At 43.7% G+C, this 17922-nt stretch overlaps 1 protein-coding gene across 1 annotated transcript in view; it reads left to right on the plus strand.

Annotated features, from left to right (window-relative positions):
• The first annotated feature begins 1047 nt into the window (after nucleotides 1-1047).
• The window catches only part of ZCCHC7 (zinc finger CCHC-type containing 7), a 232265-nt gene continuing 215390 nt past the window's right edge, over nucleotides 1048-17922 (plus strand). Inside the window, exons 1-2 of the mRNA XM_075338648.1 lie at nucleotides 1048-1106; nucleotides 3591-4264. Coding sequence (XP_075194763.1) covers nucleotides 3604-4264 — 661 coding nt within the window. The 5' untranslated portion in view covers nucleotides 1048-1106; nucleotides 3591-3603. The remainder of the gene's footprint in view (nucleotides 1107-3590; nucleotides 4265-17922) is intronic.

Consider the following 17922-nt stretch of genomic DNA (forward strand, 5'->3'; position numbering starts at 1 on the left):
GCAAAAGAGAAGGCTGAGAGGAGACTTAATAGTGGTCTACAAATATCTGAAAGGAAGTCACAGTGCGGGGGGACCTACCCTATTCTCATTAGTACAAGAAGCAATGGGATGAAACTAAAAGGAGATTCAGATTAGACATTAGGAAAAGCTTTTTGACAGTGAGGCCAGTCTGGTAGTGGAACAGGCTACCACGGGAGGTGGTGAGCTCTCCATCAATGGAAATCTTCAAGCGGAAGCTGGATAAACATAGCTGGGGTGATTTAAGAAAACCTGCACTCGCAGGGGGTTGGACCCGATGGCCCTTGAGGTTTTTTACAACTCTACCATTCTATGATGGGTGAGGCCCAGGCAGCAAGCACACGGGACTTTGGAGAATGATCAGCCGTTGACTTTGATGGATATGTCAGGTGGGGTGGTAAAGTGAGATGGGGGAAAGATAATGAATTCTGTTTTGTCCATGTTCAGTTTTAGAAATCGAGCAGAAAAGGATGAAATAGCAGACAGACATTGTGGGATTCTGGTTAGAAAGGAGGCGATATCAGGTCCAGAGAGGAAGATCTGAGTATCATCAGTGTATAGAGGATACTGGAAGCTATGGGACTCCATGAGCCGACCCAGGCCAAATATATACGGTATATTCCCCACATGGACACTCGTGGTGATTCTGTAAGCGTCTCTCTCATATATCTGTCATACAGGAGTTCCCATAGCCTTTTCTATGTTCTAGCAGCACAGCAGCGACTTTCACATCCATGAACCTCCCAAAGGTGAAGGTGCCCCCTCACGCAGCCTCAGGACCCCCATGACCGCCATCCTCCTCACTCTCCTGAGCAGTCTCTTCGCTTCTTCTCTCTACACGAGTACGCACTACGCAGAGCTAGAGTGGACGCGTGGCTACACGGTCACATGACCTGACTGCGTGTCAGAAGCCTGTGGTGTCCTGTCCATCTCCGGAACTACAGATCAGACGCGTTGTTTCCAGGGGGCCCTTCTGACTGTGGCACCGGTTCCCACGTGCAGCAGGATGTATTTTGTCTCTCCTCGGAACTTCCTGTTAGTAACACCTGCCCACATGTGGAGCCGGGGCTAAGGCTAGCATTCATCAGGTAAGATTAGTGTGGCATTGGGGAGTATATAGAGCGCGGTGTATACAAGCCATGCGAGGAGTTGTATCCAGTGTGTAACTTCTCCGGGCATATTGGAAGCAGTGCTGTGTGTTTTCTATGTTGTCACTGCTCTCTTCTATACCAGGGTGTACCTATAGCTTACACAGCTGTGTCACACACATTGTTCTATTTAGTACTCATTTTAATGTTGTTGTCCCTGTCCTCCAGGCATAATCTGTTATAAAACAAAACAAACCGCGGTTTACTCACCCTGCCCAGGTCCAGCAATGATTGTCTGTACATCAACAGATTGGCAGCCAAATACTGAGGTCGGTGTCTGCCTGTATAGACGGGGCGCCCTGCTCAGAGGCGCTGGGCTCACTGATGGGCTGCAGCGTTAGCGACATGACGTCAGGCTGCACCAAACAGCCAGGAGTGGTGCTGGAGACACAGTACTGGACCCGGGGAGGGGAGTAATGTGCAGTTTGTGTATCTATATATATGTGTGTGTGTGTGTGTGTGTGTATATATATATATATATATATATATATATATATATATATATATATATATATATATATATAGATATTTACACACACACACACACACACACACACACACACACACACACACTGTGCCCGTATATATATACAGCTGTGCCCTTAGACCTTGATTTTCTGAAAGGGTTCATCCTTTCATTTATTTTTCCCCATGCTGTGTTTCCTATCTTTTGCCTAGTTTTAACCCTCCCTCTCAAAAAAATAAAAGTTTATAATACATATGTGTTTGCTTGGTGACTGTCACTGCCATCCCCAAGGTCCTGACATCAACCACGACCATTTACTTGCCCAGGTAAGTGACAGCACTATACACACCGCCAATATGATCCAACTTAAGTCAAAAGGTTTTATTATATCCCATTCACTCATCAAGGATAATATCTGTGGATTTTTGAAAACCTATAGCGTCTGATGTGTCACAGATTTCTTCCAGTGAAAAGAGAAAAAACTTTGGCATAGACCATATCCGACAAACATTTCTAAGCATATTCTTATAGAAAGTATATTTTCTACATTCTTGAAGATGATAAAGAAATTTCCACTTATCAAAACCAAGTACTTTTCTTTTTTAACGTTAAAGGGAATCTGTCACCAGGGTTTTACTTCCCCATCTGAGAGCAGCTTAATGTAGAGACAGAGACCCTGATTCCAGCGCTGTGTCCCTTACTGAGCTGTTTGCTGTCATTTTGAAAAAATCAATGTTTTCTCTGCTGCAGACCAAGTAATTATACAAAGCTCATAAATATGCTGCACTACCTGGCAGCACGCCAAGTAGTCATCAAATGATAATCTGCTGATCAGTGACAACACAACTATACTAAGCAGCCCAGTAAATGACACCACTGGAATCAGTATCTCTGCCCCTACATTATGCTGCTCTCAGATTAGGTGGCAAAAACCTTGTGACAAATTCCGTTTAAAGGGAACCAATCACCAGGATTTTCCTATATAACCTAAAGCCAGTGCTATACTGGCACTATCAGGCTGAGTCTATACACACCTTTATTGATCAGCTTAGATGTTTAGGCTTTCAAATCCAAGAAAGTAAAGTTTAAAAAATCGACAGCTGCTTGAGTGACAGCTGCACTGGAGCAGATAATATATTCATAGTTACCCCCTCCCTCTGTTAGAATTAGCATAAGTATTATACAAACTATTCACTTTGTTGCAGGACCTGTGTGAGGTCATACCCATGTGACCTGGTATCCAGCTTTGGTGGCTGAGGCCCCGCCCCTTCTGGTCACATGGGTGTGACCTCACCACAGGTCCTGCTAGACAAAGTGAATAGTTTGTATAATACTTAGAATTAGCATAACGGGGGGAGGGGATAACTATGAATATATTTTCTGCTCCAGTGCAACTGTCACTCAAGAAGCTGCACATTTTATGAACTTTACATTTTTGGATTTCAAAACCTATACATCCGATCTGACCACTACAGGTATGTATAGAATCAGCCTGATAGTGCCAGTATAGCACTGGCTTTAGGTTATATAGGAAAGTCCTGGTGATTGGTGCACTTTAAAAGGGTTGTCCAGGCACACACTCTCCCTCTCTCATTGGCTGTGGCGAGCAACACAATTACGTACTGGGTACAGTTGGCAAAGCAACCACCAATGCCCAAGTATGGTTCACAAGTCCTTAAGCAGCTTTACTATCCACCATGGAGGGGTGAAACTATAGTAAGTGCACAGGTTGTACTCGGGCCCTTGAGCCTAGGCAACCCAAATGAGCTTACCCATGATATTTAGAGGCCCAGTCAGCGATTTTGAAATCGGTTCCACATGCTTGAAGTTATGCTAATGCCAGTGCGGACTGGCATCTATGCATGATGTTAGCTTTAGCAGAAGCTTGTCTCGGACAATTGCTTTATAACCTCATATGTTATTGATGACTTACTTTTGTATTTTTGAATTTTCTACAGAACCAGCTACATCATGTTTAATGATGAGGAAGACCTGGCTGCCTTTGAAGATGAGCTGTACCGTGAAGATTCTTCCAGTGATGACAGTATTGACAGCGAGGTGGAAGCCTACCTTTATAGCCAGGTGCACTATTCCCAAAATCTTAGCGAAGAGAACATTGGTGAAGTAGATGATCAGCGGAAGGACGATGATATTGCAGAGAAGGTGACCAGCCTGAAGGCCAACTCCCATGAAAAGAAACCTGTGATTGTGATCTCTGACAGTGATGATGTGAGGGCTTCAGACTCTTCTGCAGTTATTGTTATTTCAGATAGTTTAGAAGAGGATAGTATATACAGCTCCAAGACGAAGAATAAACTATTACCAGTAACACAACAACCAAAGACTCACTCAACGCCTAAAGCTGCACCAACAGTGAAAAAGTTGTCTAAAGTTCCAGTGGGAAAGTCTCCAAGCTCTGGCAAGAGTTACAAAGGCGGAATAGTCCAGGAAGTTTTTGTGATAAAAGGAAGTTCAGAGGAGGAAGATGTGGAGGTCAAAGAAGAAGTGGTTGTATCATCTGAGAGTGACCTAAGTGATGTGGAGAACTGGATGTTGTTGGGAAGAGCAAGAGAGGACGGAGATGCTAGCATTCAACTGAATGTTAAAGGCCAAAGATATGCGCCCAGTGAAGGTTTGTCAATTTTCTCAGATTCTGTTCATACACGTTCTAATTATTATTACCTGAAAATACAGGGTATATTCCAGCATAAGAAAGATATGTAATAACCAGTTCCTATTCATGGCTATGAGGCTTAGGAGAACCTCTACATATCGGGTGGAACAGCGTAAGATGACTGTTACAAAGAGGAGGCTAGAGATAAGAGTTGGCAACATCTCTGTCCCAAATGTAGTCTATGGGAGCAGTCGAGAAAGCTACATCTTTTTTTTTGGGGGGGGGGGTGTTTAGGAGCCTAATTCAGGGGACACTGGGTACCTATTTTCCTGAATGGTAAAGCTTTGAGGTAGAGCTTCACCTTTCAGTTAAATAATACATACCATATTTTTCGGATTTGGGAGGAAAATGAGGGTGTGCATCTTATAATCTGAATGTAGCTCACCGGGGGGTGGTGGAGTAGGTTTAAAGGAGGCTGGGGAGATACTGTGGGCGTGGTAGTGCGGGCGTACTGTGTGTCGTGGGTACTGTGCTGCAGGCTGGGAGGCAAAGGCTGCCATTCTGAAATTGTCAGCGGTGCGGGCATCAAATAATGGCTCCTGTAGTCGGCGCATGCGCAGATGAAGCTCTCGGCTCAAGATCTCATCTGCGCACTCGCCGCCTCTGGCCCATTGATCTCCCTGCAGCGGACTTAAGGAAAATGGCGCCCGGTGGTGGCGCGAGCGTAGATGATAACTCAGCTTGTCATTGAACCGAGAGCTGCGCACACGATGACTCCGGGCGCCATTTCTTTGAAAGCCGCACCGCTGACAGTTTCTGGATGCTTTTCCTGCCCCACAGTGCCCGCAGCGCATCTTGCACACCCGCTGCACCACAAGGGGCATCACACTACTCCAGCACCCTCCCTGCCTCCTGTGACCCCGCTCCACCACCACTGCCGACCGCTCCCTCCAGTAAGACAGCACTGGATTATAAGATGTGGATCACATTTTTTTTTTTCTATATTTGGGGTGCGTCTTATAAACTGAAAAGTACGGTATTTATAGGAATAGCCCTCTTAAAATTCTGCATACTTTTTCTCATCTTACTTTTTGGTTAATCACGCTTTGGAATAAATAAACGGCAATCAATCGTTTCCTATAACCATTAACAAGCTTCTTACACCACTCAACTGGAATTCTGGGCAACTCTTCTTTTGCAAACTGCATATTTGAAGGGTGCCTTCTCCCAACAGCAATTTAAGATCTCTCCACAGGTGATCAATGGGATTTAGATCTGGACTCATTGCTGCCACTTCAGAACTCTCCAGCGCTTTGTCTCCAACCATTTCTGGGTGCTTCTTGAAGAATGTTTGAGGTCATTGTCCTTCTGGAAAATCCATGACCTAAGACACAAACCCAGCTTTCTGACATTGGGCATTAGATGGTGAACCAAAATCCTTTGGTAATGTTCAGATTTCATGATGCCTTGCACACAGTTAGGCCTCTTTCACACATCAGTATTGTGCATCAGTGTGTCATCAGTATTTGGATGTCAAAGCAAGGAGTATCTCCAAAACACAGAACAGGTGTCAATCTCTTAATTTTATACTTTTTCTCTGTAATTCCACTCATGGTTTTGTCATCCAAATACTGATGAAAAACTGATGCACAATACTGGCGAGTGAAAGAGGCCTTTAAGCATCCAGTGCTAAAGGCAGCAAAACAAATCCAAAACATCTTTGAACCTCCACCATATTTGACTGTTGGTACTGTCTTCTTTTCTTTGTAGGCCTCATTCCATTTTCGGCAAACAGTAGAATGATGTGCTTTACCAAAAAGCTTTATCTTGGTCTCATCTGTCCACAAGATGCTTTACCAGAAGGATTTTGGCTTACTTACATTTTGGCAAACTGCAGTCTAGCTTTTTTTGTCTGTGTGTCAGCAGTGGGGTCCTCCTGGGTCTCCTATCATAGCGTTTAATTTAATTGAAATGTTGATGGATAGTTCACGCTGACACTTATGCACCATGAGCAGGACAGCTTGAATTTCTTTGGAACTTGATTGGAGATACTTATCCACCATCTTGACTATCCTGCATTGCAACTTTTCATCAATTTTTCTCTACCTCCACGTCCAGGGAGAATAGCTTCAGTGCCATGAATTGTCAACTTATGTTGCGTACCGTGGACAAAGAAATATAAAAATCTCTTGAGGATGGACTTATAATCTTGAGATTGTTGATATTGCTAAACAATTTTGGTTCTGAAGTCTTTTGACAGTTCTCTGCTCTTTCTGTTCTCCATACTTAGTGTGGCACATGCGGACACATAATGCGTGAATACTCAAGGATACTTGAACCTGTGGTCGCTTAAACACTGAAATATCATGGTATTGCATTATATAGTCAAAATCTCGGCCTCCCATGAAGTCCATCCATAGGTTGTCCTTCACAGCAGTACCAAGATATGTGTTCCTGGCTATGAAAACCTGTGTTATTTATGTTGATGGGTAAATGCTGCAGAATAAAAATCTAGTTTGTATAACTGTCACTCCTTCCTATGTACTTCTAGGGTTTATAGGACACTCTACCCATTGGTAGTGTTCATAGACACAGGGGTTGTCTCCTGTGTGCTCATATTGTGGAGAATTACCTATCCCTGCGTTTCGTCATAATGTTGGAATGGAAGCTGGGCTAAATATTGAAGAAATCATGTAGATCTGCAGCATTCAGTCCTTTTTTTTTCTTGAGTTTTTTAGCTTATGGCAACTACTCAGGAGACTGGCGTTTTTAAGTTTTGTTTTTTTTTTTAATAGTGGTCAAAAACTACAAGTTTTCTAGTGGAAACTGTTTTGGGGCTCCCTTTTTGTGGGGTGGTTTTGGAGGAGATTTGTATTTCCTGGAGCTTTTCCTGGCGAGGTTTTTGTAGAGTTTTTGCAAGCTTTCCTAAATGCAATAATACCAAATGTGTGTATCTATATTTTTTTTTTATTTTCAGTGGGGCAATGGGACACATTCACTGTGTCCATGAGAGCAGTTTTTAAACTTCGGCCTCTTCAACTACCCACCAGAGAGGTAAAACGGAGGCTTACAACTGACTTCTGTTTATCCAATACACTAGAAACGTTTGATCATTACTATGCTACTTTTTTTCATATTTTTTAAAACTTTCTTTTTTTTCTCTCACTTTTTACTACTACCGTGTTTTTCCAAAAATAAGCCCTCCCCCAAAAATAAACCCTAGCAGGGATTTTCAGCATTTTCGGAGCAATATTTAAATATAAGTCCTACCCCAAAAATAAGTCCTAGTCGTGGTTCAATAATGAAGTGTCCATGCAGCTAAAAAAGTTAAAGATACTGCAGGACACTTCATTATAGACAGCGGGCAGCCCGCAATCATTCTCACCAGATGCCAAGCGGGAGGATCTGCAGTGGATTGCACACTTGCACACATCAGATCACGCATCCACACACATCAAATCACACACACACTCACCCATCAGTTCTCTCTCACACACACACACACACACACTCGCCACATCCAGCGATACTGATTTCTTCTGGCCAGCAGAATCCTGAAACACAGTGCGGTTGAATGCAAGGACCTACAACTGTGGATGGAATTCTTACAGGACCTGCGATGCGTAACTCCCTCCCATATTTCCCAGCGGCGGGAGGCATTCTGTACCCCCGAATGTGGTGATTGACTAGTGAGCGATTGTGTGTATATGCGATCTGATCGGTGATTGTGTGTTTGAGTGTGTGTGCACAATCTGATGTATGTGAGTGTGTCGGCCAGAAGCAGGGAAAGACACCATGCAGCATACCTGCTGGGGGGCCGCTGGAAATCACAGGGAGGACCTGGGAGTCACTCAGCCGTCCAGGGTCTGGTAAGTATGCGTCTCCTGGGAAGGGGATCTGCTTTGTGTGTTTAAACTTACTCCCAACCATGGTTCTCAAAGAATAAGACCTACTCCTAAAATATGCCCTATTGCTTGTTTGGGGGCAAAAAAAAATAAATTATAAGACAGTAGTAGGACTTGAAGCTGCGATCAGTACTGTACTGTACTGTACTGTACAGAGCAGTGCATTAGGACTGCTTTGGGTAGCAGAAATCATGATCTCCAGCCGACATTCACAGAAGGTTCATAATGACAGATGAAGGTGTCATCAGCTGATTCCTAGCTATCTTGACAACCCATCGGCGCCTCGTAATGACATCACAGGGCCGCTGATGGAAGCGGGAAATGGCACTCTCCCTGCCGATGCGTGTTAAATCCTTCTGTTTGAGATTGGCAGCGGGATTTAACTGGTTAACAGCTTCCGCCTGATCTCCGATTTACTTGCTGCTGTTAAAAGCACGTCGGCTGATCAGATTAGGGGAAGATGCGGGCTCAATGTGTGAGTCTGCATTATAGGCAGTAACATGACCTTAGAGGTGCCAGACTCTCGTTCATGATTATCTTGCAGTGTAAATGTCCCTTAAGGATCCTACTATAAAGTCCCTTCAATATTGGTACTATGGATGTGAACCAGTGTTGAGGATTCCTATGAACCCCAAGTTCACACTGAAGTCCAGGTGGACTTTGCATCATTCTTTGTAGCCTTGGTCATCATTCACGGTGTCCATCATGAGAGCATTTTTTATACTATGGCCTCTTCAACTACCCACTAGAGAGGTAAGGCTATGTGCCCACGCTGCGGAAAATGCGCGGATTTTGCCGCGGATTTCTCGTTGAAAAGCCGCGGATTTTCCAGATATCTGCAGCACAGCTACTCCCCAGCCATTTCTATGGCATTTGGGAAATGCTGTGCCCACGCTGCGGATTTTTCCTCAGCGTAAATCGTGCGGAAAAATCTGCAGCATGTCAATTATTGTTGCGGATTTCTCCGCAGGGTCCCATATACTTACCTGCCTTGATAGAGACCCGAGTCACTTTCTCTGTCCGGTGTAGCGGCAGCAGCGCGGTGGATCCAGCCAGGTACAGGAAGGAAGAGGTGGGCGGGGCCTGCACGAGCTTCGGTCATGTGACAGCCGGAGCTAGTTCAGGCCTGCCCACCTCCAGCACAGTGAACCAGACGCTGCCTGACAGTGACCCGGCCGCCGGAAAGCGAGGTGCTGCATGATGGAGGCAAGTATGAGCACCCCGATCACTGCAGCACTTGTTCTGCATTGAGGATGCAGTGCCGAAGCCATGGTGCTGTATCCTCAATGCAGAATGCCCGCACCATATCCGCACGACATTCCGCTGTATATCCGCAGCATTGAAAAAGAGAAAGTTCTGTTGCGGATTTCTGGGAGCACCTGCGGAATGTCTTGCGGATATATCCGCAGTATAATGTCCCCGTGGGCACATAGCCTAAAACTGAGGCTTACAACTGACTTCTGTTTACCAATACACTGCAAAGCTTTGATCATTACTATGCTACTTTTATTTTATAGTGTATGAAAAATAGCCAGAGGTGCTCCCTCCAAGGATTATCCTTAAAGGGAACCTGTCACCACTTTTTTGCCCTATAAGCTGCGGCCACCACCAGTTGGCTCTTATATACAGTATTCTAACATGCTGTATATAAGAGCCCAGGCCGCTGTGTATAACATAAAAATCACTTTATAATATGTACCTAAACGGTCACTGTGATGGAGTTGGGTCATATGGGCGTCTTCGTCCTCTGGTGTCGGTGCTTCCTCTTTTGGCCATCTTCGTCCTCCTTCTGAAGCCGCGGTGCATGACACGTCTACGTCATACACGCTCACCGGTCCCGCGCATGTGCACTACAATACTTTGATCTGCCCTGCTCAGGACCTGAATGCCGGCGACTGTATATGACGTCGGACGCGTCATGCACCGCGGCTTCAGAAGGATGATAGAGGCGGCGCCAAAAATGGCCGAAAGAGGCGGCGCCGGCTCCGGAGGACGAAGACGCCCATCTGAGCCACATCCGCCGCAGCGACCGATTTTAGGTGAGTATTATAAAGTGTTTTTTATATTGTACACAGCGGCCTGGGCTCTTATATACAGCATGTTAGAATACTGTAAATAAGAGTCCACTTGTGGTGGCCGCAGCTTATAGGGCAAAAAAAGTGGTGACATGTTCCCTTTAAATCATGACATTTTGCGGGTACCAGAGGGCTTGCTGTAGAGTAGTGGACGCTTGAATATTTTATAATGTGGAAATTTCCCAGCTTGATGTGAATGTCAAAGAAATCTGTGCCACTTCCCTGTATGTACAGAAGTGGCTTAAGACTCCGAAATGGGCCATATGCATAACCAACCTGCCTTTATATGTCTGAGATTGCTCGAATACTTTATTTTCCGATCCATTTTTCTGACCGGTCATCCCATGTGTAATACATCCAGAAGTTAAAGCTGCAGCATGTCAGGACATTTATGGTCCCTCACCCACCCCAGAGATCCCATTTAACTCCCAAGTAAAGCAAACGCTGTGATTACCAGATGTCTTTTTTGTTCCTTTTCTTTTAGTCTTTAGTTGAAATCCTGGTTACGTCTGGGAGCACTAATTCCAATCCACCCCCCGAGACAACCAGACACGCACTTGGCTTTGAGTGCAGTGACCAAGAACTACTAATGTTGTCAGTTAGTTTTAGCCTGCCCAAATAGTCCTCATTCTAGACATCCCTCCCGTGAAGGTAAGCTGAAGTCCGGATATCCTGGGCATATACTATCATTATGTTACAAGTAGGTCAGTGAATCCAAAAATTCATTCAGCTCCACCTGTAGCCCTAATACCACGCTTTATTTCACATCTGATAAGCTTTTTGATCTTTGTGGAAAGCTGTCCACCTTCTAATGTATGCGGTCTGACAATAATGGGACTGTTGTGTTTTTTAGATCGGGATATATATTTTCCTGCACCCACGCCTCCTAGAATGCTTGGGCTTTCATAACATTTTGGGATGCGTTTTTCCAGCTTGCTGCATCTGATGATTGATGTGAAGGTGATGGAAATATAGACATGGCGTCTAACTGATTTCCAAGTTTAAGGGTTAAAAGCAATTCTAGGTTAATAGAAACTCCCAACAAAGCAGTTCTATTTGGGGAGCTTCCATTGGCAGCCAAAAAATTCACTGCTGGTTCAATTTCTATTAAGCTAGGTATAGCAATGAATAATGAATGTCTAGCCATATTAATCATCTTGAAAGTACCCTTTGAACTGCTGGAAATCATTCTTTAATAAATCTGTCTGCATGGTATAAGAGGATTGCAACTATTATAAACCGATATTTGTTTGTACCGTTACTTGGCCGAGCAGTCATCCAGGCCATGCGCTGGAAAATGCTGCAATAATATGCTGAGCGGGAACTTAACGCTGCTTTGTCTCCTCTCCTAATATCTGATAATTTGCATAATTTATTATTGCGTCTTATCAGTGGATATTTCATATATAAATGGCTGACCTCTGCCCATGTGTGATGCCAGCAGATGCCAATGCTTATTTTCATTAAATGCCAGTTCGTGATTTCATTGCAATCCACCTCTAATATTAGGGGCCATGTGCCTCTTATAAAATGATAATAACTATTGCTTTCATACAATGTTAATGACTCCATTTTTGCAATCTTAGGCTATGTTCACACGCAGCGGGAGGTTTTAATGCTTTTTTTATGCAAATTAAAAGCTGCTTTTTACAGTACCAGCAAGAGCTATCAGATTTCAGAAATCCTCTCGATTTTTTTTATTTTTATTATTTATTTTTATTTTTTTATATCTTCTGAATGAATTTGACAAGCGTAGTGGTTTTTTTTTTTTTTTTTTAAATCTGTAGCTTATAAATTCTTTCAGTGTTTTTGCAGCGTTTTTCCATAAAAAGAAATGAGAAAGTGAAAAAAAAACCACAGCAGTTTTTTGCGGCAATTTTTTTACCTTTTTTGTGAATAAACGCTAATTTTGTTTTATATGTACTGTAGACAAACACGTGTAATCCGCACAGAATGCTGCGAAAATACTGAAAAACAGGTCTTTTGAACCGCATTTTACTGCCAAGAGGCAGGTTTTGGGAGCAGAAAAAGCGCTATAAACACGCACTGTCTGTGAACATTGCCGTGTGTGTATGCATGTATATATGTATAATCAGTCTAACAATACAAATATCTATTTTAATGTGCAATGGTTACTTTTCGAGACCTTGCCATTTTCCCTTTGTTTCATATGTATTGTTTGTAAATATATCGTGGTGTTGTGTGATACATTGTATGTGACCTTAGTCCCTGTAGTCCCGTATCTGCTTTATTATGGTATTTTCTGTGTATCCCATAATAGCCCATTACAGTGCAGACCCTTTTGGAATGCATTACCTCTTCTTGAGAGATGCCCGTCTCTCACTGATGCTATATCCGGTATGTGTATCCTAAAGTGGCACCGTGAGGGCTGTATCATAATACAGTGAAAACGATATTGGAAACCATCTTGGGTGAAACGTTGTAACCAAACATTTGGCGCCCTCAATACCAGACACACATTTGAAAAATAAACAGGATACAACATGGTACAAGATACAAGTAAGGTCTTCCAGGGGAATCAGCCTACACCTCTAACGGTCCTCTCCACCTCAATGATGAAACCTCCCCTTGATAAATTCTATCCCTCCACACTGCCTTTCCTTGCGACATATTACCGACGTGGCAATGGGCAGTAGAATTGTATTCATTGTGGTTTGTCCATAGCTGTGGAGTATTTGAAAAGCCAAGTACAATCCTTTTTTCCAAGAAGCAAAACAACCCAGTCTTTGAGTTCTCACATTGTATTGGTCAGATGTATATGAGTTCAGCAGTGGATATGACACCTTGATGAATGAGCCTCTGAACAGTGTCTATTACCCCCCCCCCCCGATTTTCACCCCAGTCCAGTTATTACTTTTTATGTGCACACAACATTGTAGATGGCCGCGAATCACGTTTTTCAAGCAGAAAACACTTTAGGAAACTGTGAACAGTGTATTGCTGAAGCATGTTTTTGTTTTTTTTTTGGTGCATTTTTGATGCTGCGTATTTTCTCTTTATCAGAAGAGCAGCGTCTTACAGCTCCAGCAAAGTGAATGAGATTTATAGAAATCTTCTGCCCACTGTGGGGTTTTTGACTCCGTGTAAACAGTGTGTTTCAATTCCGCAACATGTCAATTTCTCTTGCAGGTACGCTTAGTTTTCTGTGCAGGTTTTCCCCATAGACTTACATTAGGTCCCTTTCACACATTGTTTTTTTTGCCATCATTCACAATCCGTCGTTTTGTGGAACAAAAAAAACGGTTCCAGCGCTGGATCCGTTTTTGCTCATTGACTTGTAATAGCAACGGATAGCTTGACGTTTCATCCGTCGTGTGACGGATCCGTCGAAAAACGTTTGTCCGGCCATTGGTCCCAACATCCACGTGGACTTTTTTTGTGTGCGTCAAAAAAACGGATCCATCGTCGTCCGTCGTTTGTTATAATGGAAGCCTATGGGCGCAGTATCCATCACAATCCATCAAATGACGGATTCCGGATCCGTGTTTTTGTAATTGAGCAGGCTCAGATGTGTAAATTCCATTCTGGTCAGAAAAAGTCTTTATCTCTGTCTTTATCTCTCTGTCTTTATCTCTCTCTCTCTCTCTCTCTGGCTCGCTTTTTCTCTGGCTCGCTTTTTCTCTGGCTCGCTTTTTCTCTGGCTCGCTTTTTCTCTCTCTTTCTTTTTCGCTTTTTCTCTCTCTCTCTTTCTTTTACTCTGTCTCTCTCTTTCTTTTTCTCTGTCTCTCTCTTTCTTTTTCTCTCTCTCTCTTTCTTTTACTGTCTCTCTCTCTTTCTTTTACTCTGTGTCTCTCTCTCTTTCTTTTACTCTGTGTCTCTCTCTCTCTTTCTTTTACTCTGTGTCTCTCTCTCTCTCTCTCTTTCTTTTACTCTGTGTCTCTCTCTCTCTTTCTTTTACTCTGTCTCTCTCTCTTTCTTTTTCTCTGTCTCTCTCTCTCTCTTTTTTTTTTCTCTCTTTCTTTTTCTCTGTCTCTCTTTCGGTTTCTCTCTCGCTTTCTCGACCTGAAAAAAGTGGTACGACGGGTCCGTTTTTTTTTTTACCGGATCCGTCTCATCAGCTTTACCACAATCTGTGACGGATCCATCACATCAGTCACTAAACGAATTGTGACTGATGACAAAAAACTGATGTGTGAAAGGGGCCTTAGATGCAGAAAATCCTCAGGTAAAAAATTCACATGTGTTTTTAGTGTGTTTCTGCTACAGAAACGTACAAAAGATGCATGTAATCCACACATGATTGTATCAATAGTTTTGTCAAATCTAAATACCAAGAAGTAGCAAAACCAAAGCATCTTTATTTAAAGCAAGACAAACCATCAAGAGACAAAGCTGCAATAACTGTACTCAAAAATGCAAGTGACCTAATTTACATAATAGGTGCATACATACTGCAACATCCAAAAACTCGGCTCAGAAACACTGAACATATGAACAGCAAGTCGTTTTAGCATCACAGTGCAAATGTTCATTGTTGTTTGTTTCTTTAGCACTTTTTAAGCCAGGTTCCTGAGATGACTAGCCTGAAAAAGACGTCTTGTGCATATACTCTTAGGGGTACTTTACACGCTGCGACATCACTAACGATTGCTAGTCATGTTGAGCGCGAAAGCTCCCACCCCCATCGCTCGTGCGACATTTGGTGCTTTCTGCCCTAGCGAACATTATCGCTACGGCAGCGTCACACGCACATACCTGGTCAGCGACGTCGCCGTGACCACCGAACAATCCCTCCCTCAAGGGGGAGGTGCGTTCGGCGTCATAGCGACTTCACTGCGGCGTCACTAAGCGGCCGGCCAATAATAGCGGAGGGGCGGAGATGTGCGGGACGTAACATCCCGCCCACCTCCTTCCTTCCGCATTGCCGGTGGACGCAGGTAAGGAGATGTTCGTCGTTCCTGCGGTGTCGCATATAGCGATGTGTGCTGCTGCAGGAACGACGAATAACATCGTACCTGTGACAGCAGCGATATTAAGGAAATGAACGACGTGTCAACGATCACCGTTTTGGAACGATTTTGCAATCGTTGATCGTCGCTCATTAGTGATACACGCTGCGATGTTGCTACTGGCGCCGGATGTGCGTCACTAACGATGTGACCACGACGATATATCGGTAGCGATGTCGCAGCCTGTAAAGTACCCCTTAGCATCCGTTCCAAAATGCTTCAGTTCATGAATTGCTTGGTGTTCCTCACCACTCTTATTATTGCTTGTTTGCGGAACCTGATGACCTTGTCAATTGCATTGGTCCCTGCAAAATCTTTTCTGGCATATATTAATTGCATTGGCTTTTAAAGGGCTTGTCCAGTCTCAATCCATAAGTCTGTGAATCTTCCCAGTGTATGCACTGTGAGGATTCATCGGTGTAAAAGCCAGGCGTGGCGGTCACATGGCCGCTAGTGTGCGATATGCCTTGTCAAAATCTGACTAGAGGGACACAGCCTCACTCAATGCAAATGTATTAAGCAATGCTGCCACCCTCTATTCGGATTCTGGCCAGGAATATACATATTGCATACTCACAGACCGCTGTTCTTGGATCCGACATTAGAGGATACTCACAGTGCGATGTGAGGATTTACAAGTCTGCAGTCACATAGACTGACACAGAGGGACTTTAGACTTATGATTTAGACTGGACAACCTCACTAATAGCTAATAAAGAGAAACCTAAATATCAATAAACCACTAGCGCTCACAATATGCAAAAACAGAAACCCCCCACAAGTGATCTAATTTTGTAAATTATTCTCCTCTTAAACTTTTATAGCATTTAGATGGAAAACAATAAATTACATTTTTTTTCCACAAAAATACTGTTTTAGCACCAAATTTATAATTTTAGGTAATAAGAGAAAATGGACAGGACAATTTTTATGCAATCGAACATGATGGTGCCACATATGTCGTTGTTGACTACTGTTTGAGTGCATGGTGGAGATGGGATGGGAAGGAGCGCACCTTGGCCTTTAGATTGTAGGTTCCGTTTTAATAGATTGCGGGCTTTATTAGCTGAGCCCCTGAAGTGCCAGATTAGCAGAAACCCCCACAAGAGTGACCTCAAATAGGAAATGGCACTGCTTAAGAAATTCATTTAGGCGTGTAGTATTTTGAACCCACAGATGGCTCACAGAATTATATAAACATTGGGACATGGAAATATAAAACATTTTAGTGGTTTAAAAATGTATTTTTTTTCCAGCGGAAAATTTATCAGTTACAAAAGGCTTAAGGGGGCTTTACACGCTGCGACATCGCTAATGCGGAGTCGTTGGGGTCACGGAATTTGTGACGCACATCCGGCTGCATTAGCGATGTTGCTGCGTGTGACACCGATGAGCGATTTTGCATCGTTGCAAAAATGTGCAAAATCGCTCATCGGTGACATGGGGGTCCATTCTCGATTATCGTTACTGCAGCAGTAACGATGTAGTTCGTCGCTCCTGCGGCAGCACACATCGCTATGTGTGACGCCGCAGGAACGAGAAGCTCTCCTTACCTGCCTCCCGGCCGCTATGAGGAAGGAAGGAGGTGGGCGGGATGTTCCGGCCACTCATCTCCGCCCCCTCCGCTTTTATTGGGCGGCCGCTCAGTGACGTCGCTGTGACGCCGCACGGACCGCCCCCTTAGAAAGGAGGCGGTTCGCCGGTCACAGCGACGTCGCCGGGCAGGTAAGTACGTGTGACGGGTCTGCGCGATGTTGTGCAGCAATTTGCCCGTGTCACACAACAGATGGGGGCGGGTACCCACGCTAGCGATATCGTGACCGATATCGCAGCGTGTAAAGTAGCCTTTAGAGAAACTGGACAAAAACAATTTATTGCGCAATTTCTTCTAACTACGGTCATGCCCTATATGTCATCAGAGACTATTGATTAGCCACACGGCAGGGCTGAGCAGGAATGAGAGCTATTTGGCTTTTGGAGCACAAATTTATTGGAATAGTGACATTTGCAAAGCATCTAAAGTGCCAGAAAAGCAGAAAAACCACAGAAGTGACCCCAAAAATTGCACCCCTCAATTAATTCATTAATTAATCTATTGCTGCAGTGACTATTTTGTGACATCTATACATGATTGTTTTCAGGAGAATTGCAGATATACCAGTTTAGTTCCCATACATTGTAGCACCCCCATACATTGTGCCCTTCTTGTGCTTCTGACCATATGCACCCTGTAAATTTAAGTGTGCTCTCCCCACTACAATACACTTCGGACTCCATTTGGCGTCTGTTTCAGTGTTACTTATTTTATTAGGCTTGCACGGAACCGTGGCCGTCCACGCTTGTGGGATCAAAAGATGCTTAAAATGATGGGACCCCACCTGAACGGAGACCATACGGAGTCCAATGCGACTCCATCTGCCTCATTAGAGCGAGTGGTTCAGTCGGGGTTTTGTCTGAAGCGCTAATTATGAGATTTACACGGAAAACCCCAACAGCGCAGGATAAATGTGAACCATGCTTTATTCCGATTTTTGTTAGGTAGAATGAACAAATAGACAGCAAGCATAGTTCGTTATTTTTATATTTACGCTGTTCATCATTCAGTATAATTGATAAGATGACTTTATTCTTTAGGTCAGTACAATTACAGCAATACCAGATTTATGTAGATTTTTTCCTTCTGTTTCGTTGCTACACTTACACGCTTTTTTTATAAATAGTTTTTT

This window comes from Anomaloglossus baeobatrachus, chromosome 1 (genome assembly GCF_048569485.1).
Source record: "Anomaloglossus baeobatrachus isolate aAnoBae1 chromosome 1, aAnoBae1.hap1, whole genome shotgun sequence".
Classification (NCBI taxonomy): domain Eukaryota; kingdom Metazoa; phylum Chordata; class Amphibia; order Anura; family Aromobatidae; genus Anomaloglossus; species Anomaloglossus baeobatrachus.